The 22,570-nt window shown below is 48.8% G+C and overlaps 1 protein-coding gene across 4 annotated transcripts in view; it reads left to right on the forward strand.

Annotated features, from left to right (window-relative positions):
* Positions 1–22,570, forward strand: part of HSPA12A (heat shock protein family A (Hsp70) member 12A) — a 168,904-nt gene that overhangs the window by 121,561 nt on the left and 24,773 nt on the right. For all 4 annotated transcript variants that reach the window (XM_008514522.2, XM_070592661.1, XM_070592587.1 and 1 more), the window contains 4 exons: positions 10,469–10,554; positions 12,126–12,253; positions 16,066–16,252; positions 18,451–18,555. In XM_008514522.2, the coding sequence (XP_008512744.1) occupies positions 10,469–10,554; positions 12,126–12,253; positions 16,066–16,252; positions 18,451–18,555 (506 nt within the window). The remainder of the gene's footprint in view (positions 1–10,468; positions 10,555–12,125; positions 12,254–16,065; positions 16,253–18,450; positions 18,556–22,570) is intronic.

Here is a 22,570-nt window from a genome sequence, read left to right on the forward strand (position 1 = left end):
CTCCCCCATCAGGGGTTCAGCTGAAGGGAGGTGAACCAGCCGTCTGTCTCCTCTACCCTCACCTCCTGTTCTTCCTCTCCTCTCCCCTCCCCAGGGACAGACGGTGAGTGCTTAGAGGGTGAACGATTCTGCTCAGTGTGAGACCGATGGTCTGGAGTGGCACTGCCCCTGCCTTTAGCCTCAGTATAGTCAGCACCAGCTGTGTGTGGCCTCTGCAGACTGAGCTGTCCCAAGGCTAGTCAGATAGAAACTGAGGACATCTAAACTCGGGCCTTCCAGGTGCCCAGGCAGGTGGCTCTTTTCCTTGGAGTGGGAGATGATTCTTCATTTACCTGGTTGCTTTTAAAACGTGCTTCATTGTAGAGGACAGTTTAATTGCCTGGTGAGGAGGGCCACATGGCTTCCTAAATTCCTGGTTATTCTGAAAGTGCCCCTGGGGTGAGCAGACGGCCTGAGCATGAAGTCAGGGCCAGAGGTCCTCCCTCATCCATGGCAACACTGGCCCTCCTGTTCCCCATCACTGAGAGTTTTCCCGAAGGTTCCATTTGCTAAGTTTCTGTCTGGTGGGACTTTTAACCTTGATTAACAAGCTGAGAGAAGCATGATGTAAAGGGAATGTATTTGCTGACCTTGTGCACGGGGTGGGGGTGGGGAGGGCTCTGCCTGTCTCCTGGTGTAAGCACATGGCCGTTTTCTCAACAGCAGATGGACCGATGTGATGATGATGATGATGGTGGTGGTGATAATAAATGACATCTATAATTTATTGAGTGCTTGCCATGCCCCAGGTTTTACAGGTATTATTTCGTTTTTTCCTCATAGCAATCCTCTAAAATGTATCACCATCATCATGGTCCCCCCTGGCTCCCATTTTCCAAGTGAGAAGCCTGAGGCTGTGAGAAATTAAGTAGCTCAGCCAAGGGCACGCATCTTAGAAGTGGCCACGCTAGGATTTGAGCCCAAGTTTTCCCGACTCTGAACTTGTACCTCAAACTACTGTGTTATCAACAGCCCCTCCCTTACCCTGGTCTTTGGATTTGAAGAATTGTGGCTTTTAAAATGCGCCTCTGAGCCCTGTTTGGCTTCAGACTCTGAGGAAGCACAGCCACACGGTCTTCTGAGCCTGCAGGCAGAGACAGCCAGCGGGGGCTTGGGAGTGCCCTGTCACTGTGACTGCCTGACTTCCCCTGCACCCTTCGCTCATCTGTGAAATGGAGATTTACGTTAACTTCTCTCTCTAGCTTTATCTGTCATGAAAAACGATACCTGTGCGGGATCTCGCATTGGGCATAGTCCAGAAGTGCAGTCACGGAGTTGAAGACTCTGAATCCAGCTGGGCAGCATCCTGACAGTGTGGGCTGCTTTCTTAACCTTCTAGGCCTTACTTTTCTCATCCATAGAATGGGATGATAACAGTGCCTTACAGCCCCCTAATAGAGCAGGATTTCATGAGCCACACTTGGAAAGCTCTTAGCTTGGCATGAAATGTACATTCAGTGAGTGCTAACTGTGATAGCTTTCCTGATAGATTTCTGGGTTTGTACATTTATAATAATTTCAAATTAATAATTTGAGTTTGGATAAACTTGCAAAAGAGCCTAAAGTAAAAGCTTAAACATCTGACCCCATTAAGGAATTCAGCAAATGGTAGGCGGGGGCTGTTAGTTATTTCAGAGGGTTTCTCATGCGTTACCTCCTTTGTTCACTGAAATGTAATAAGAGAGGCCCTGAGAATATGGATTCCCGCTTCACAGAGGCAGGCGATGTGCCTGGAGAGATGAGGCAGCTTCCCCAAGCTCATGAGGCTCCAAATGTCCACATTCTCTGCCTGCCACACCTTCTGCATCATCATCAGGAGCCATTTTGCTTCCCTTACATTCCTCTCAGAACAACAGCCAAAGAACCGACTCTGGCTTTGCTCCTGTTCTGAAGCTGCCTTGGTTCTGAGGAGACATGCCCCTTGGCCTTGTGGCCCAAGCTGGCTGCCCTGTCTGCTACTCTGCCTGTCCCAAGCCAAGGCCAGCTGGAGCCTGACCGTGGAGGACACTGTGCCTGCACCTGGGCTCCCACAGGATCCCCCTGCCCCCCTTCTGGAGGCCTCAGAGTTTGCTCTTTTAGTACAAAGGGTCACAGGGTGACATCTGACATTGGTATTTCAGCTCGCCATTCCTCACGGGGTTGAGAAGATGCCAAGGCCTTCACTGAGGCTTCTTGCCCTTCCCATGTGGCTTTGGGAGCCCAGTGAGTCTAAAGGACAGAGCAACATGGGCCTGTCCTGGTCCTTAAAGAGACCCTGCCTCTCTGCAAGGGTGGGCTCTGCTTTCTCAGATCATGGAGGGGCCCAGCAGTGGGCGGAGGACAGCCCCCTGCCTCCTTTGAGACCCTGGGTTTGCAGCGGGGTTTCAAAGCCTAGGAGAGCCATGTAACAGAGGCCAGGCTGGAGCCCCCCCTTAGAGTGGGAGCCTTTCAGCTGATGGCTGGATGTCTGCTTTGTTGTTTGCAAGGGGACCGGGTGGGGCCTGCCCAAAGTGAGACTCCTTCAAGTGCTTCTTAGATCTATCCCAACGCCTCAGCCCCAGAGAAACCAGCTGAACGTATGCCCCTCATCCACCCCGAGACTCGGGTCTGAAACCCTCCCAAGCCTGCAAATCCGTGTCTATGGGTTTAACTGAACGCGTATTCTTACTAGGCTGTTTGTTAGACAGATGTATCTGGAACACTTGCCATGTATGGGCCAGGTGCTCTGATCGATACACAGCCTAAGAAAAATATTGTCTTGTCCTCCTGGAGCTAGGAAGATGGATGTGTAACTGGTACGTTAAAACAACAACTCTTTTATTAGGGAAATTTTAAAGCATATATAAAAGTAGAGCAAATAATGTATTGAACCTCTGTGAACCTGTCGTCAGTTTCAATCATTATCAATTTTTGGCCACTCTTGTTTAATCTCTGCCCCTCCCTTGTATTATTTTGATGCAAATCCCAGACATCATGTTGTTTCATCTGTAAACATTTCAGAATGTATGACATAACTACACCATTAACACGAAGTCCTTCATGTTATCCTTTTTGGCCAGTGTTTACATTTCCAATTGTCTCCTAAAAGTTGTAAATTTTTCTGTTCACTTGAATCTTGATCCAATAAAGGTCCATGCATCGCAATGAGGAGTTGCTGTCTTTTTTTTTCTTCTGCTTTTTCTCCCCAAATTCCCCAAGTACATAGTTGTATATTTTAGTTGTGGGTCCTTCTAGTTGTAGTATGTGGGATGCTGCCTCAACGTGGCCTAATGAGCAATGCCATGTCCGCACCCAGGATCCGAACCAGCGGAACCCTGGGCCACTGAAGCAGAGCGTGCAAACTTAACCACATGGCCACGGGGCTGGCCCCTGCTGTGTCTTTTAAGTGTCTTTTAGGCTATAGCACTCTGTCACTGGGGAGGTCAGGGTGGCCTGAGAACTCATTAGAAATGCAAATTCTCCCAGACTTGTTGGAGTAGAAACTTCAGGGGTAGGACCAGGAATCTGGTTTAACTAGTGCTCCACGTGATTCTAATGCACATCAAAGTGTGAGAATCTCTGATCTATAGTTTCCTCTCCTTCTTTCCTCTATACTTCCCTTGTAATTTATTTCTTGGAGAAACCCAGCTCTTATCCTTTAGCGTTTCCGCTGTCTGGGTTTTGCCAGTAGATCCCCAGGTGCCAATGAACACGTTCCTCTCTCCTTTGTACCTCTCTCCTCTGTACCGGAAAGCATAGAGGAGGCTCTCCTGCAAACAAAGGGGGCTGACTTTTGGAGGGGGGGGTACCTGGAGGATGAGGCAGAATTTGCCTGCTGCAGATGTGACATGCACTCCAGGCAGGAAAACAGTATGTGCAAAGGCCTGAAGGCTGGATCAAGCACAGATGTTCCAGGGGTCTGTGAAAAAGTTTGGTGTGGCCAAGGATGGGGGGCAATGGGAAAGAGATGTGGCGGCAGAGGGAGACAAGGTGGACTTCAAAGGGTCCGGGTGCAGCAGTATGCTAGGTGTCATCTGTGGGAGATGGAAATCGAAGGCCCTGGCATGGTCAAGCAATATGAGCAGATCTCAGTTTGGCCAGATGGGTCTGACTGCAGGGCAGCATGACTTGGAGAGGGCAGGCCCAGAGCAGGGAGACTGAGAGAGGCTGTGCGAGAGCCCTGGAAAGGGTCTGCAGGATCTAGACCAAGGTTGTGGTGGTGAGGTTGCAGGGGAAGGGGTTAATGTGAGAGATGCTAAGAATCTCTCACAGGAATGAGAGGGCTTGGGAATGCAATGAGAAGGCAGGGAGGAGTCCATGAAATCTCGCATGCAGGAGCCATCGTGGTCACACTGACAAAAGGGGAGGTCTGGGTGATTTGAGAGCTGATTCCATACTGTTGAAGGTAGTTCAGCATGTGTATTATTAATATCCCAACTCAGAGGGGTTGATGCCTCAGTTGAGAAAGACCTCAGTGGCCCTCCAAATCTGTGAATAGTCACTGAGTCCACTTTTGGGCACACATAGAAACATCCATCCATTCACCCACCCACCCATCTATCCATCCTTATCCATCCATCCATCCATCCAACCTTCCATATGTCCATCTATCCGTCCACCCAACATTCATTGAGTGCTTGTGACATGTCAGGAACTGAGGAAGAAGAGATGAAGTAAGACATGGTTCTGTCCAGATGAGCCCAGAAGCCAGGTAGACAGAACTATCTTGATACTGTTTATGGGGGTGATCTGGTGGAGACCCTCCCAATGCTGGGTGCAGGTAGGCAGGGGCTTCAAGGTTCCTGAATGTAATTCATGAAATTTAGTAGGAAGAACTGTTGGTCTAGAAAGCACTTACTTGCTTCTCCCGACAGTTGCCTGGAAACGCATGTGCATGTGAACTTGTGGTTAAGAGAGAGAATACGAACCGCCCTCACTCAAGGTCTGCTCCACTTCTCTCTCACTGAGGCGTCTTATCTCCTAAACCATCCAGAGGGGGGAACTGGAAGATGCTGCCCAGTGTCAGGATGGACCCGGTGCAGCCCCCTACTTTCAGCCTGTGCCTGGTGCTGTGGTTTCTGCCGCTGTAAATGCTTATTTCCATAATTATTATTTAGCATTTGGAGAGCAGCTATTTTACACTCAGTGTTCTTTGTAGCCAGAAGGGTCTCCCCGTTCATGCCAATAAAATTTCCATTTACTCTGGACATCAACCACGGTGATTAAAAAAACCCGTAAATTATTTACTGAAATGGAAGTTCAGCTTACGGTAATAATGCATTAGTTCCCCTAGCCGTGCAGCCTGTTATAGGGTAATAAAAATTTTTTATTTTCCTTCTTAGAAGATACTTGCCAGTAACCTACACATGACCTTGAGCTGACAGTTTTCAAAGATGGCCCTGCAGGCAGGGCATATAAGGAGAGAGGACTTTTTTCAAATAGCCTTTTCTTAGGCAGTTGTCAGCAAATACCCGTCATCTCACAGCCTTCAGGAGAAAAGGAATGAAAATATATATTGCATTTTTTAAATCATAAGGACCAGGCCTTAAAAATCCTTTTGAAATTGAGCATTTATTTGATAGATACATAAATCTGAAAGCTAGCAAGCAGGCCTATTTGGAAAATCTGGGGAGTCACCATTGTTGAGACCACCTGTCATTTCACAGGAGCCTGGAGCCTTGTAGAATGAAGTCAGCCTAATGGTTCTGTCTTCATCTTTAAAAACATTGTATTTATGGAGCAGGATCGATTTTATGTATCTCAGAAAGTCTACGATTCTGCTCACGGCTATTTGCTGACTAATGTCTCCAGCAGAGCACAGCAACACGAAAGTCCATGAATTATGACTGGCTTTGCCGTTCTCTTATCAGGACGTTTTTTATTTTAAGAACGTCTGCTTTGATTAAAGCCGTTAGAGCCAGGAGCAAATAAAAATGTGTCTGAATTTTACGTCTCACATTTTTTAGCAGGAACCCTGAGGAAGCCTAGATTTTACTTCTTATGCCACTAAGGCAAGTGGTGATGATTAAACTAACGAGTTCCACTACATCCTGCCCACCACCTGGTTTAGGGTTCTAAAACATCCTGGAGCAGGAGGCTTGTTGGTTGAGTCATCCTTTTACTTATTTATATCCTATACTTTGCTGCAAAAATATTTTCATTTATTTATATATCTCTCTTTGCTGCAAAAATTACTTTAAAAGTGACTTGGTTGAAGAATGTTGAGGGGGTGGGTCCCAGGTTAAGAGTGAACCTAGAAACACCTGTATCAGCTTATTTTTATACTCACTAAAATAAAAAAGATTGCACAGTTAATATACAGTACAAAAGTGACATTGAATTATTTAAAATGCGAGACCTGACGATTATTTTCTGTTGGTTTACTAGAAACCATCAGCATCTCTTCCTCCTCAGCTTAACCGTGGTTCTGTGGCTGATAGTTTGCGTTCTTGACATGTTCAGTGTTTTTCCGATTCTGTGATGTGAAATCGTTAGATCCCTCTGTGTTACTGCATTTCATGGTAACTTAGTAGTTGAAATGGAAGATGCTTCGAGTGTCTGTTTAATCTGGTTGGGACAGTAGAGTTGGTATTTCTTAAAACTTACAGATCCCTCGGCTCTGCCCTTGACCACATTTCCTGGTAAAGCGTTTTTCTTTAATCTCGCTTTGACCAGCCTCTCTCCCTGCCTGCACAGACGGGTCTCAATTTTCTTTTCATCAGCTTCCTTTCTCTCTTCCAAGCCTGCACTCTAAAAATCTCTATTCTTGTTAGGCTTTTAGCTTTGCCTTTCTCTTCTGTTCTCGATGTGCCCAAGTCACCCTGTGTGTACTGAACTGGACTGTCACGTAAGTGGCAATAGTCATGGGGCAGATGTGATTGTACTGGCTTTACAGAGAAGCATAGACAGGGCACAAGTAAGGACAGTTGGTATTTCTCACTGTGCAAAACGGCCTATGTATAATTGGTAGCCAGGACACACAGCATGTACCTTTTATATATAGACATGCCATATATCAACTCTCTCCTGTTGTCTGTTGGCTTGTAAATGTCAAATATCCATTGCTCAATAGATCATATTCCATTGACCCGTGTGTTTATTCGTAATCACTTCCTTTTGAATGAAACCTCTCAAACCTTGTTGAGACTATTAGCACTCCAGAAACTTCCCACACCCCTCAGGGGATAAAGTAGACGTTTCCATATTCTTGTCCTCAAGAATTTTTGAGCACCACTTTGATGTCCTAAATAGTTAAATAAAGAAGTATTAGCTTGAGAGCAAAGTTGTCACTATAGGCTTTCTATATTCCTGTGCTGGACTGATGCACATTAACTGGTGAATTCTCTTTGATTTGGGACTATATAGAGCTATAGATGTGGGTGTGCATGATATGCACATATCTATAAAAATGTTACTCCATACCTTCTATGCAGATCAGTTTTAAATCATTGCACAGTACAGCTGTATTTTAATTTCTGATGGAGAAAGCCTGTGAAGTTCAATTGCCTCTAGGCCTGGCTGAGTGATCAGCAAGTCAAATGATTTAGTTTGTACTGAACCAGAGGCAAACAGTGAGGGAGAAACAGGGAGAACCAAGAAAAATCTTTGGTTTTTCCCCTCACGTATCCTGGAGTCCTCTGGGGGCCAGAGGCATGTGTTCAGTGTGTGGCCCAGCGCATGCTATTTTGCAAGTCCGTGGGACATTCTCTGAGAAGGGCTGAGTGATGGGATAATTAGAACCAAGCAGACAGCGGGGTGGATGGTTTGTCTGCAGATAATAGCTTGTTTGCTAATTGCCAACACCAGATTTTCTGGGCAATTAGACATTTGGTTTCTTCCAAGACCTTCTGTGCAAATGTGGACACATGGCCGCAGGCCTTCCAGGTAGCAGGTGGAGAGAGGGTGGCTCCCAGTGCAGGATGGCATTGCTCTGCAGGCTGCCCAAGGCACTGAGGGCAGGGCAGATGACTTGCCAACAGGTGGAAAGGACCATCCAGCGGGGCCCCCTAGTGGAGAGGCTGAATTCTCCCTGCTTTTATGGAAGGGGGTGCCCTTGTGCTGGGAGATTAGCAAAGAAGGTGGAGTTTAGCTGGCTGGTCCAGGAGCCAGGCTTGCGTCTCTGTTCTCTTCTCGGGAGCACTGGGCTATGGGTACTAGCAGGAATTGGAAAATGCTTCACCTCTCAGATGAGCAAGTTGTATTTTTTAATAATTTTTTTTTTATTGTGGAAAAGTCTGTATAACAAAATTTGCCATTTTAACCATTTTTAAGTATACAAATCAGTGGCATTAATTACATTCACACGTTGTGCAACCATCACCACTATCTATTTCCAAAATTTTTTCATCACCCAGAACAGAAACTTTGCATTCTCCATTCCTCCTCCACCCCAGACCCTGCTAACCTCTAATCTACTTTCTGTCTCTACGAATTTGCCTATTCTAAATATTTCATATAAGTGGAATTATATAATATTTGCCCTTTTGTGTCCAGCTTATTTCACTTAGCATAACTTTTTTTAGGTTCTTCTGTGTTGTAGATGTATAAGAATTTTACTCCTTTTTACAGCTGAATAATATTCCACTGTATGGATATACCACATTTTCTTTATCCATTCATCTGTTGGAACATCTTCTGAACTTGGGTTGTTTCCACTTTTTGGCTATTGTGAATAATGCTTCAATGAACATGCACATGCAAGTGTCTGTTTGAATCCTTGTTTTCAGTTCTTTGGGGTAGATGTGTAGGAGTGGGATTACTGTGTCATATGGTAATTCTATATTTGACTTTTTGAGGAACCACCAATCTGTTTTCCACAGCAGCTGTACCATTTTGCATTCCCACCGGATATATAAAAGGGTTCCAATTTCTGCACATCCTTGCCAACATTTGTTACTTCCATTTTTTTTTTTTTATTGTAGCTATCCTAGGGGGTCTGAAGCAGTATCTCATAGTGGTTTTAATTTGCATTTCTCTAATGACTGATGATGTTGAGCATCTTTTCATGTGCTTGTTGACCATTTCTATATCTTTGGAGAAATGTCTGTTTAAGTCCTTTGCCCAGCAAATTGATTTTTTGCCTCTGTACTTACTTGCTTCTGCACCTTTCTCCTAAAGATTGGAATCAAGCCTCATCAGGAGGAGAGAGACCATATGCCTGCAGGGAGGGGAGGTGGCTGAGCAGATCTGAAGCTTTGTGTTCACTCTTTCATGATTCATTTCATTTCCTCAACCCGTTTGGCACCCACTCTAATGATGCTGTTTGAATTCTCACTGAGCAGGAAAAAAACCAGTGAGTGCGTGGGATTAACCAAAGTGATTTGGCAGCAGAGGCAGAAGGAGCCACTCCCAGTGCCCCCCTAGAAGCAAACAGGCCTTTCTCAGACACCTCACACCCTCTGGGTTTCCTGGACCACAAGTATTGTTTTAGCAAATTACCCGTTTTGTCCTACCAGGTATTAGGCTGTGTACTCAATGGATCAGTAGTTACAGGGCACTCCAGATGGCACCTGGTATTTGTGGGTGCCTGGGGTCTGGCCATCATCTCTGCAGTGGGAGCCTCAGTCCTTGCTCTGCTGCTCTGCTGGCCCTGCCCATCCTGGGCAGTGGGCAGGGAGGGCAGTGTGGAGCTTCCAGCACTGACCAGGGACAGTGTGACTTCTCCCTGGGGACTCATTCCGGGGGAGAGCCACTCGGCTCTGCATGGTTTCAGAACAAATGTCTGTGCCCGAATAATTGCAAAGAACAGCAGAGCAATCAACAGAATGATGTTCACGCCGCTTTATTGTTGGTCCTTCTCCACTTTGGCTTTGTGTCTGTTGTGGGACCCCGTCTGTGGGGTCCAGAAATGCGAACCTACCTGTTTTTCTTATTGAATCTCAAAAACTTTCAGTATCAATGAAGAGAGATGAGCTCCCCAGGTTCTGGCAGGGCCTCATGCCAGAGGGAGGGAGGAGGTGATGCTTCCACTAAGCAAGGAACTTCTTTCTGGAAGTTGCACTCATGTCCTATATTTCTACTATAGGGGTTGTTCATCTTTGATTTAATCTTTGGGAACCAAGAAAGTGCAAGCAAAAATTTGCACATCATCTCAGGTGGCTGGTGGTTCCTCTAGTCCATAATGCTGCCTGTGTTAAGAACTGGCTCTACAGAGAGTACGAGCCAGGAGCTGAGGCCATCTGGGGATTGGGCAGCATCTCTGCTGAGTGGGAGTTGGGCGGGACCTAGTGAGAGGCCTCGTGGTCACTGGGAGAAAAGGAATGTCTCATCTGGTCAAATTTTCAATACTAAATTTAAAGGGGGTGCTGGAGCAGACAGCCTCCCTTTAAGGCTGGGATTCAGCCTTGCCCACCGCGTTGGCCGGCTTTCCCAAGGCAATAGTGTCTGTGGGAGCGAAGCCCCGCACCCCTCCTTTCTGCCCCTGGGTCAGCCGGTACCCTTTCTGAGGAGTGTACTTTGTCTTTCCTTTCAGAAACGGCCCCTACATCTGCATATTCATCTCCAGCCCGGAGTCTAGGGGACACAGGAATAACGCCTCTGTCCCCTTCCCATGTTGTGGTAAGAGATATGTATATGTGTGTGTGGGAGGGTGTGTGCTGATTACCTTTGCTTTCTTGGGTCTGCTGTCACATGACAGGCTGCTGGGCAGCCCCTCTTGTTTATGGGTGGAGATTAAATTGTTCTGCTTTTAGCCATGTGAGCCCAGCCAAGTCCCTGCCCCGCTCGGAGCCTGAAAAGGCTTTCTGTGTGTGCTTCTGGAGCCATTGGCCTGAGTGGGTACCATGAGCAGGAAGGGTAGGAGCAGCCCTTTAAAGATTCAGGGCTCGGAGCCTTGAGCATCCTGGAAGCATGCCACATCTGACCCGTGAAATGCACCAGTGAAATGCAGCGCCTTTTCGACTGCAGTTAACTGCCGTGTCCAAAGGCCTGTGGCTGTGTAATTGCTTTTGCAACAGCTTGCCTGGGAGAGAGGACCTGAGAGTGAGGGGGCTGGAGACTGGGCTCTGGCTCCCACCTCACCCCGCACTGAAAAGATGGGTATCGTGGGGCAGCTGTTCAAGGCACTTACACGAGAAAAGTACCTGGAGGAAAGGGCAGCTTTGCAGGAGCTGCTCAGATCCCCAGAGAAGACCCTACTGAAGAGGACTTGGGAACCATCACTAGGCAGGGGTGCCAGCTGGTCCTGGTTTTCCCAGAATTGTCTGGGTTTACACAAAAGCCCTGCAACCTGGAACTCCCTCAATTCTGGGAAAACTGGGAGTCTTGGTCACCCACGGCCAGATCCTGTGGTTTTCAGACTCTACACCCTGAGGGTTCCCTGTAAGAAGTTCAGGGTCGCCTTGGGGTGTGTGGGGCTGGGGGGCAGTGTGAGGAGAGGCCAAGGTGGCTGGGGTTCTCCACACCTGCTCTAACTAATACACTTCAAATCCAGTATTTGTTGGTTTATAATTTGAAGGTCTATGGATGTCAAAAATAAAGTCTATACCTCTTAAAAAAGAAAAAAAAAGGTATAGAAACTTGGAATGGCCTGACCCAGTCATTTGACAGATGAGGAGAAGCTCTGGGTCCCCGAAGAGACAGGACTCACCTGGCTGGTTATGGCAGGACTGGCCAGGGTCTCCCGGATGCCGAGCCCTGCTCCTGTGCGTGACATGCCCGAGCAGATGGAGTGGTCACCTGGCAGATGCACAGGGCACGGCTGGCAGAGTGTTTTGGGCAAAGTCTGGAGGTCTGCACAGGGACTTGGGGAGGGCAGCGAGGGGAAGATTGTGTCAGTCAGAGAACCACTGGGCTTCTGGCCCTGATGGTAGAATTTCCCTAATTAGCCACGTTCATGCACAATTGATCAAGGGAGTGGTAGGTGAGCTGCAGGCGGGTGCCGTCGCCCAGGTCAGCCTGGCCCTCCATGTAGGGGGCACCTCCATTTCTCCCTGAGCCGCTCAAGTTGGGGCTGAGGCTAGCCTGCCCTCTCCCTAGGGCTCACCATGTGGCAGACTTGAGCCAGAACATGGGATATCCTTCTGTCTGCAGTGGGTTCACAGCTGGGCAAGGTGGAACCACCTGGGGTGTCTTCCTGAAAGCCAGGCTTGGCTACCCACACCACCTCCCCTCACTTGGTGTATCTGCAGAATGATGCCGACTCGAATGTCTCGGAGCAGCAGACGTTTCTCGTGGTGGTGGCCATTGACTTTGGGACCACATCCAGTGGCTATGCCTACAGCTTCACCAAGGAGCCAGAGTGCATCCACGTGATGAGGTGAGAGCTGTGGGTGGGCAGGTGCATGTGCTGGCGCCAGTCACTGTGCCTATGGAGACTTCGGGGTGGGCCTGGGGGAGGGGAGGGATTAGTTTAATGAGCAAGTGAGTGGCGGGTCCTGGAGTCTGGCCCAGCTCATCCCAAACGCATGGTACCACTTTGGGAAAGCCACTTCTGATCTCTGGGCTTCAGGTTCCTGGTCTGTAAAAGTGTTGGTTTATTCTGACTTAGTTGGTCTGGGGAAGGGCCTGGGCAGTATGTTTGAAACGTGGCCTGGGTGATTCCAGCGGGCAGCCTGGGCAAGAGGTGCCGATTTAGAGGGTATCTGTGATGGAGGATTTCCAGGCGCTGGCTTGGCCACTTACTATGTGACCTGAGGCAATTGCTGAACCTTCTAAACCTCAGTTTCCTCATCTGTGAAATGGGGATAATGATAGTACCTGCCTCACAGAATGTGTGTGCAAACGAAATGAGATTTCCTGTCATGTGCTTATTAGCACATAATAAAATGCAAGCAGGGGAGGTGCTGGTTCTTCCAAGTGAAGACAAGTCATGAGATGACAGTAGAAGCAGAAAGCATCATGCCTGAGAAAAAGCGGCGTGGGGTGGATTTCAGCCAAGTGAACCTAAAGGGTCACCCTGAGGTTGCCCTGGGTCTCCTGGGACGCACTCTGAGCTGGGGATACTCTGCACCTGCCCAACCCCATGCAGCTGAGCTCGCCCTCACATCCACCCCATCCACAGGTGATCGACAGTCTGCGAGGACTCTGGTCTATCCTGGTACCAGTGCCGGTTCCCCCGTGCATGGCCTTCCTGCAGAGTCTGTTCCCCTCAAAGCTTTGGGAGCCAGGGATTTATCACCCCGATTTCCAAATCCAGGGGTGGCTCTGAAGATGCATTCTGATTGGCTTTGTACTTCCTTCAGCTGGTAACTGTGCAATTTACTTATCGCTCTCAGAGCCAGATCTTGTGCTTTTTTTTTTTTTTTTCTTTTGATAAGGAAGCTTGGCCCTGAGCTAACATCTGTGCCAATCTTCTTCTATTTCACGTGGGATGCCGCCACAGCGTAGCTTGACCAGCAGTGCTAGGTCTGCACCTGGGATCCGAACCTGCAAACACCAGGCTGCCGAAGCAGAGCGTGTGAACTTAACCACTACGCCACCAGGCCAGCCCTCTTATGCGTTTTTATAGAGTGCTATTTAAAGCATAAGTCTTAATAAAAGTGGTCCCCCCCCCCCAGTCTTGGTGTAGGCCCTGCCTTTCCTCTGGAAAACTGGATGTCCCAAGAGGCTGCAGAGACCCCTGGGTGTCATCTCATCAGGAAATAATGAAAAGCCGGTTCTAGTGGAGAACCCTGGTGATGGCATAGTCCTTGGTGTTCAGTCCCCACCAGGATTCTGCCTCTGCTGAGCTAGACAGATGCTGTGAGGGTCTGCTCTGCCATCCCGCAAGATGTAATCCCTGCATGGAGAAGAGCACACTGTTAAAAGCTAGAATCCATGTTTATTAGCTTTTATGTAGTTTTAAGAAATGTTATTTCCAAGAGATAGTCATGCAATGAAAATTGGAAAAAAAAGAAAAGCAGAAATAGTGTTGAACTTGCTTGTGAGGAATCCTCACAAAGCATCAGCAGAGCTCAGGGCTCCAGAGATGTTCTCTTCATGACTGTAGAGATTTTGGAGGGAGGTTCTACCTGAATTTTAGTTCAGTCAGAATATATCAACATAACCATGGTAGAGACTGACAAACTTATGAATGAGAAAGTTTAATTTTTTTGTATTTAAATAGGGATGAAGGAATAGAAATTTGAAGGGGAAAAACTCAGGAGGTTCTTTACCTACTGAACATGTCAGTGCTCATAGTAATGGAATGTCCATTTGTGAAAGGTTGTGTGTGGAGTGCACCCCTGGCCCAGGCACCCTGTGTCTGCCTGGGATGGTGACCCTCCCCGTGTCTCAGTGGGGTCTCCACGGGGACTTTGGCTCCATGAGTAGAAGCCTGCATCCTGATGACGTTGACTGAGAAACTGGCCAGGGACGGCTCCAGACCCATCTGCACTGCAGATCTAGGTGGAGGTTGGCTCTCCATCCGGACCGTGATGGTCCCACTGAAGCTTAAGAATGCAGTGTTGGGAGCAGGTGTAGACTCTGCCAGGAGTGCAGCCGCCTCCTGAGGTGGGCCAGGGAGCGAGGTGTGGTTCCCCTCATGTACTGTGTCTCTATCAGAGAATGCTTGTAGGGGTGGCATGGTGAAGTGGCAGGACTGGAGCAGAGAGCATCCTGGCCTCTTGGCGGCATGGCTTCTCTGCCATGGCCCCAGGGATGGGCGAAGCCTTGAGTCACCTACCCTCTCCACCCTCCTTCCTTTACTCCTTCTTTCTATCTGAGAGAAGGAAGGAAGCTTCTCTGGGGCTCACCTACCTCCTGCCCTGCTTCATTGCCCCTCCCATCAGTTCCAGATGTAATCTCATTGCATCTGCCTCTTTGTCTGCCTGTCTGTCTGTCCCCACCTCTCCCCTCTCTGGCCCCTCTTCAGCATACAGATGTGCAGGACTGTTCCTGTCAGAGCTCTCATGCCACCTTGTCGCTGTGGCTGTCGCCCCGGTATGGAGGTGCCCAGGTCTGTTTCCTGCCTGCATCTCTTCGTGAGCTCAGGCTTGCGTCTTCAGTCCCCCTCCCCGGGAGCTCAGTGGCAGCACGTTCAGATGGAGCTCCCCGTGTCCCCCTCCAGCCTCCTTCTTGGCCAGGGCTCCTGCTTTCTGTGAGGCGCACTCTTCCCCATAGGCTCCCAAGCTTGAACCTCTGGGGCCTCGGCTCCTGCTCACCACCATGGCCATTTGGCTAGATTCACCCTCTGGACGGCTTGTCCCCACCTCATCCCTCCTCTTTCTTCGTTGGCTCTCTACCCTTGTGTGAGCTCTCTCACTTCTGCTCCCAGAGGAGGCCTGAGCCTCCTCCTCAGCCTCCTGGCTTCCTGTGTCTCTCTCCCTCTAGTACAGTTTTCTCTGCTCAACAGCAGCTCTGACTCTGCCATGCCCCTGCTCTAAAACCTTTAGTGGCTCCCCGTTAGTCCCTGATTAAATCTCTCAGGGTTCTCCTCAGCCTGGTACCAACCACCCTCGCAATCTCATTTCTCACACTTTCCATTTACACAGTCACTCTTCCCACTTACTCTTTCTTTAACCTGCTCAGTCACTTAGCATATTCCGTACATGCTCTGTGCTTGCCCACCTCTGAGCAGCCTGTAGTGTCCTTTCCCCACTTGTCTGTCACTCCTTCAAGTCTCTCCTGAGCCCTGCGTTCTTCCTCCACCCCACAGCTGGCGCCTCTGCCATCTCTGATCCCTCATTCCCATCTGATAAGGCAGGTGTTTATGTGTTTATACCCTATTTTGTTTCCAAGAAGATTCAAACCAGCACTATGTCTGCTGTTGAGCAGTTGGAAATTAAAAAACCAAAAAAAGAAAAAAACCATTACCTGCTAGGTTGTCAATTGTTTGAAGGCAGAGACATGAATGTTTCGTCTCTGTCATCAGCACCTGGCCCTCAAATGCTCAGTAAATGCTGAGTGAGGGGATCAGGCAGACCTTGTTACTGAGCAAGAACCTGGCACCTGCACCTTTCTTTTTTTTTTTTTAACTGAAGTTCTGTCTCCAATTGCTACTCAACCCACTGAACCAGAGTGCGTGTGCAGTAGCTACTGTGTGCATGCACATCTGTAACAGTCTTGCACATAGTAGGTGCTCAAGTCCATGCTGCCTGAACTGGGATTGTGAAAGAAGGTCCCTTAACCTCTGCCTTTCCTTGGTGGCAGGCGATGGGAAGGAGGGGACCCCGGGGTGTCCAACCAGAAGACTCCGACCACCATCTTGTTGACTCCCGAGAGGAAATTCCACAGCTTTGGGTACGCCGCCAGGGACTTTTACCACGACCTGGATCCCAACGAGGCCAAGCAGTGGCTATACCTGGAGAAGTTCAAGATGAAGCTGCATACCACTGGGGTAAGTGAGCCTCTCCCTGGCCCCAAGTCCTCCACATTAGAGAGCCTAGGTTCTTCCAGCCTTGGGGAGGGGGGAGGGGCAGGGATCTTTCCAACCAGGGGGCCCTCAGGTTTCTCCCGAGCAGAAAGTAATGTCCATTTACCCTGATTTTAGAAACAGCGTGGAGCACACAACCCTTTTGTGGAATACACAGCACTCTCTGATGTATACGTGGGCAGGGAGATATTCAGAATATTTAACAGCTTGTTTGCCTTGGAAACTGACCGATTGGAGTGGACGCAGGCTGGAGCACAGGCCTAGGAGGCTGGGGGCTCCCTGCTGGGCCAGGAGGTACCCCTCCAGGTGCTGGATTGTTGGGAGATCAGGGATCCTGAAGGAGGGACCTGGGGGCTGGGAGCATTTGGTGGGCCCAGGGCAGTGGCTCTTAACTAACCAGTTTGGAAGTAACAACTAGTAACAACTGGCCCATTAACCCTTTATGTGGGGAGGGGTAGCTCAGGAAATCAGGGGCTCAGTGAGTGGAGGTACAGCCCCCAAAGCAGCTATGCTCCCAGCCTGTGTTCTGTAAGATGTCTAAACCAGGCAAGCCCCCTCCCTAAGCTTCATGGAAAAGCTTGGGCTGGAGGATAGAATTTTTTCAATTTAACCATTTTATCCCTTAAATTTTCTTTAACTCTCGGTATTTAGAGATGCTGGATGGCAATAGTGATTAGCACCATGGACTCTGGGGCCAGACGACCTGGGTTTAAATGCTGCCCCTGCCACCTTCGAGATACTTAATCCAAGTCACTTAACCTCTGCTTGCCTTGTTTTACCTTATCTGTAAAATGAAGACACTGATAAAGCCTTCTTCATGGGGATTTTGTAAGGATTAAAGGAAGGAAAATACACCAAGCTCTTAGAACCATGCTGATTCTTAGTAAGTTCTAGTCAATTGCTAGCTCCTATTATTATTGCTTTTATTTGCTATTAAGTGTTGGCAGATGACAAAACAAATGTTAATGGAAGCCCAGCAGCCAGCACCCTGCCTTCCAAGGCTCTGTGCTTATCAGTGTGGTTGTCTCTTTCTGAAGTGGACTGACTTCTGCTAGAAATGCACCCTTCCCATTTCACCTGATGGGATTCCATGCCAAAAAGCAGTCTTGCACAGGTGGAAGCACAGGAATTTTTTCAGTTGGAATTTTTTCAATTCTGAGCCCATGGCTTTCTTCCTGGTGCTTGACCATCTTTCTGAGCCTGGGAGCCATCGCCCCAAAGCTGGGGTGTCTTTGTGAGCACCAGGGGTGGGAGGTGGCTGGTTGGGAGGAGTGAGCTTGTATGGATGGGTCAGGACAACTGATAGGCTCCTCAAGGCCGGTTTAGCAGCCTGATGCCCCTCACACTCCAAAGGCAAAGACTGATTCACCAGTCTGGCTCAATCTGGAGGCCTCACTGATTGTTTCCCTGGTAGTAATGAGCCCGTTGATTCTGGGAAACTTGGGGGCTTCCTTCTGATGTTTGCTCCCGCCCTCTGCCCATCCCCAACCTACGGGGACTTTTCATTTTTTAATGACCTCAGTCCATCCAGCCTCTCATAGAGCATCCTCCACCCAAGGACTGCACTCAGCAACTGCCTATCTTCTGGCAGAAGAAGGGAGGCAGGGATGCTGGGCTCCCAGCAGATTAGCCAGCACAAGCCTTAAAATAGGAGCTCTTCTATTTTGGTGACTTGGTTGGCAGCTCATTGAGGATTGAAAGCTTGACGTCTGTTTAGCATCATGCACGTCAGTGAGTTGGCATGATTATTTAGGCCTCCATTAGGGGGACTCCCAAGGGTGACCATGTGTGTCCGCGTGTGGAAACAGTATGTAAATTGCATCGGGAGTGGCGCCTGCCTTTTCTCTCTTCCTGGGCTCTGTTGCTGCCCCCAAACTTCACTCCCAGAGGATCCAGGAGAGAGAGAGAGAAAAAGAGGGAGGGAGAAAAGGAGGGAGAAGTGAAGGTGGAGCTGCCAGGGAACAGCCAGGCCTTCCTACACATAAGGGGACAGTGCTGCCAGGCCCATTTTGGGGGACACGCCATCCTATTCTGCCCCTTAAACATCGGGAAACACAAATATGGCCCACTGGGTTCCCCAAATCTCCAAGTAGCAGTTCCCAAAGCCAGAGGGCATGTCCCTCCTTTGTCTCCTAACTCTTTCATCCTTCTCCTCCTACCAGGACCTCACCATGGATACAGACCTGACGGCAGCAAACGGCAAGAACGTCAAAGCCCTTGAAATCTTTGCTTATGCCCTGCAGTACTTTAAGGAGCAGGCACTGAAGGTAGGACACGTGCCAGCACCTGTGGGAGGAGGTGGTGCACCTGCCAGCAAGGGGAGCAGGTCCAGCCTCGAGGGCCAGAGGGTGGGGCTCTGCACTCAGAAAGCAGGATGTGCCCTCATGCACCGCTGGCGGGAATGGAAAACGGTGCAGCTGCTGTGGAAAACAGGCAGGCAGGTCCTTCGAAGGTTAAACACAGAGTTACCCTGTGACCCAGCAACCCCACTCCTAGGTACATCCCTAAGAGAAATGAAAATGTATATTCACAGAAAAACTTGTCTATGAATGTTTATAGCAGCACCATTCACAATAACTAAAAAGCAGAGACACCCCAAATGCCCATCAGTGGATGAACGGGTAACTAAATGGAGTCTATCCATATAACTATACAAAGGAGTGACCTACTGACACATGGATGAACCTTCAAAACATTATGCTAAATAAAAGAAGTGAGATAAAAAGGCCACATACTGTGTGATTCCGTTTGTATGAAATGTCCAGAACAGGCAAATCCATAGAGAGAGAAAGTAGATTAGTGGTTGTTGGGGGCTGAGGGAATGAGGAGTGACTGCTACAGGGTATGGGTTTCTTTCCGGGGTCATGAAATTAGATAGGGGTGATGGTGGCACAAGCTTGTGAATAGCCTAAAACCCACTGAATTGTACACTTTAAAAAGGTGAATTTTATGGAAATTATGTGTCAGAAAAAAACAACAGTAAGAAAGGAAGGCAGGAGGCACACACGGCAGCTGTGTGATCCTGGGTGAGGTGCTTAATCTCTCCGATACCCCTGCTCCTAACCTGGAGAGTGGGGCAGGTAACCGCACCTTGAGGGTCATTTGCTATTAAATGAGATTTATACATGAAGTGCCTCCCTCGGGGCCTGGCACAGAGTGGACACTTGGGAAATGGTGGCTGCTGTCTGTCCTCCTCCTCCACGTTCCCACCAGACCCCACGGAAGAAGCTCATGTGTGACCCCCTCGGGTCACCCTTGCAAAGGTTTGAGCAGTGATGGCCCAGCATGTGGAAAACAGCTAATTTCGAAGTAGAATGTGGCTGTCCTGTCCGTGTCTCCTCCCGGGGGCGTGGAGACGCATGGGTGTAAACCAGATGATTAAAGAGGCTTTATGGGCATCTTTTTTCTCCCAAAAAAGAATTGAGAACTTTGGAAGCATTCTGTATTATGCGATCACTAGAAGAAATTTAGTGAATTCTAAAATAGAATAGAATAGACGAGAATCCTAGAAATAGGGCTAGAGGGAGATAAGGAAGGAGAATGTAATACTGTTTTCATCCACTCAAATACCTTCTTCTTTTTGGAGTACTTTTTAGGTGCCAGATCCTACATGAGTTCTGACGGCGTAGAAATGAACACAGCATGAAGGAGTGTGCAGTCAGTGGGTCGGTGTCGTGAGGGGGTAACTGTGGGTGTTCAGTGTTTGGTAAAGGCAGAGGTTCTGCCCAACGGGCAGCAGCAGGGATGGCTCCCTGGAGGAGGTAGACTGGGGGCCTCTCACAGGCAGCAACTGGAAGGGCACAGGAACAGCTCGGGGGAAAGAAAACAGCCAGCATTGTGGAGAGCAGGCAGTTTGGCGTGGGAGAAGGGCAAGGCTGGAGATAGAGTGGGAGCAGTGTGTTCGGGACGAGATTGTGCAGACCCGCAAATGCCAGGCTAAGGAGCTCCACGGGCAATGGGAAGCCATCAAAGGATTTCTAGTGGGGAACGCCATGGCCACAGGATGGTGTTAGAGGGAGGGAGACCACAGTGTCCTGGGGACTGTAGGGTGGGGGAAAGCCATGAGGAAGCTGCTGACTCAGATGCTGAAGCAGGTTTGTCTGAGGGCTGAAGGTGAGGTTCTGAGACGCAGAGAAGAGTGGGGTCATTTGGGGAACGTGGAAACCAAGGAGAGAGAGAGAGGGGAAGAGGAAGGGAAGAAGTGGGTCCTAGGAAAAAATTCTTCCACCAGAAAGGGAGAGGGGAGAGGGCTGAAAGGAAGGAAGTGGAAGAGAGGGGGCTGGGTTCACTGTCGGGAAGACGGGGACCAGCCGAAGGCAGGAGCTCAGTAAAGCCTCTGGGACCTGGAGAAGGGGAGAGCGCCATTGTTCCAGGTGGCAGCAAAGCATAAGAGGAGGCACTCAGAGAGGTGGCCTCTGTCAGCCTGAAAAGCAAGGATCCCAGAGGGATGGGCTCAGTACCCGGTGGCCTAGGTGGCTGTGTGAAGGCCTGTCTGCCTGTACCACATGTGGCAAGTCTGAGAAAGATGAAGGAGCAGAGGGAGGCAGAGTCCTGGGCGGGTGGGGTGGCTTCTGGATTAAGAGGAGGAGCCATGGGGAGTCGGGGGAGATTTAGGACTTGAGAAAGCCCACGACATGGGAGCATGTTTCAAGTTGGCCAAGAGGAAAGGAGTGAACAGCCCATCTCAGAAGGGGAGGGAGGAGGTGGAGGGGGCTGAAGGTCAAGCAGGGGCACGGGTGGGTGAGTGGTCCCAGACATGTCAGCTCAGCCAGAGGCTCCAGGAACCTGCTAGCACCTTCTCCCAGCAGGGAACATGTTGTGAAGAAATTCTGTGAAGAAAAACTGTTTGAGGAGATGCATAGGAACTAGGCTCTTGACAAGACAGCTGGTTCATATTCGAGGGACAAATGGATTCAGAGGAGGGGATTATTGCCTGTTGGACCAGAATAAGCTACAGTAGAATAGCTCAGAAATCACAGACATGACGCAGTCTCGTCTTTCACGAGGGAAGCAGTGAGAGTGCCTGACATGAGGTATTCACTCAATGCCAGGTTCCTTTGCCTTCCAAGCTGCTCTCCATCCCCTGGTGAGCAAACAGCTTATCTAAACAACTTTCCATACAGCTGCAGAAGCCCATCAGTCATATTGTGAGCCTTTTCCGTTTCGAGAGTTTAAAATAGCCTGGATGGTTAGAGGTGTCACGCTTAGAGTCCTTCCCAGCTCACAGCATGCGCTTACAGCTTTTATTTATTTATTTTTTGCTGAGCAAGATTAGCCCTGAGCTAATATCTATTGTAAATCTTCCTCTTTTTGCTTGAGGAACATTTGCCGTGAGCTGCTAACATCTGTGCCAATCATCCTCTATTTTATATGTGGGTCGCTGCCTCAGCGTGGCCACTGACAAGTGGTGTAGGTCCATGCCTGAGATCTGAACCTGTGAACCCAACCTACTGGAGTGGAGCGCACTGAACTTAACCAATATGCCATGGAGGCCAGCCCCTCACCTGCTTTTAAAGTCCAATGCAGACCTTCAGGGAAATCTGGATAAAAAACAAAAACAGAAAAACGGCTATTTCATGTTGGCCTAAAGGAGACAAGTTTTTAAAAACATGTTAAAAAAAAAAGTTTACTGAATATACTTAACACCCCTGCTGTACACTTAAAAATGGTTAGAATGATAAATTTTATGTGACATGTATTTTATCACAATTAAAAATGAAAAAATTTTAAAGGGAGAAAATAAAGTTTACTGATCAAAAAGGAAGTTATTTGAGTGAGAGGGTGGGTCAGTCCCAAGAAAACTCTTTGAAACAACATGGAAAATAAGACATCAGTCAGGAAAAAAAAAATCGACAGCGTAGTAATCTCCTGAAATGTGTCCCCAGAGCTGCCTGTGATGTGGAAGCGTGTTAGTGTGAGTTTGGGTCTGATTTCAGACTTGTCTGTGAATGTGGCGAGGGGGGTGCCGGGCGGTGGAGGAAGGAACCAGCATTTATCAGAGGTCTTCTCTGAGCCGCACATACCATGTGTGTTCTCATTTAATCTTGCCAGTAACGCTGTGGGTTAGTTTTATTCTCCCCATTTTACAGATGGGAATATTGAGTCTGAGAACTATTCTAGAGACACATTTTGCCACATGGACCTGGTGGAAACCTCTGATGCCTCAGCCCATCCCATTTATCCACAGGGACCCCACTGATGTGGTTTAATCTTCACCAAAGGTCAAGGGCAGTGTGGTTCTTGCTTAGGCCATGTCCTTCACATCTTTCCCGTCCTGCCGGG

This window comes from Equus przewalskii, chromosome 1 (genome assembly GCF_037783145.1).
Source record: "Equus przewalskii isolate Varuska chromosome 1, EquPr2, whole genome shotgun sequence".
Lineage (NCBI taxonomy): Eukaryota > Metazoa > Chordata > Mammalia > Perissodactyla > Equidae > Equus > Equus przewalskii.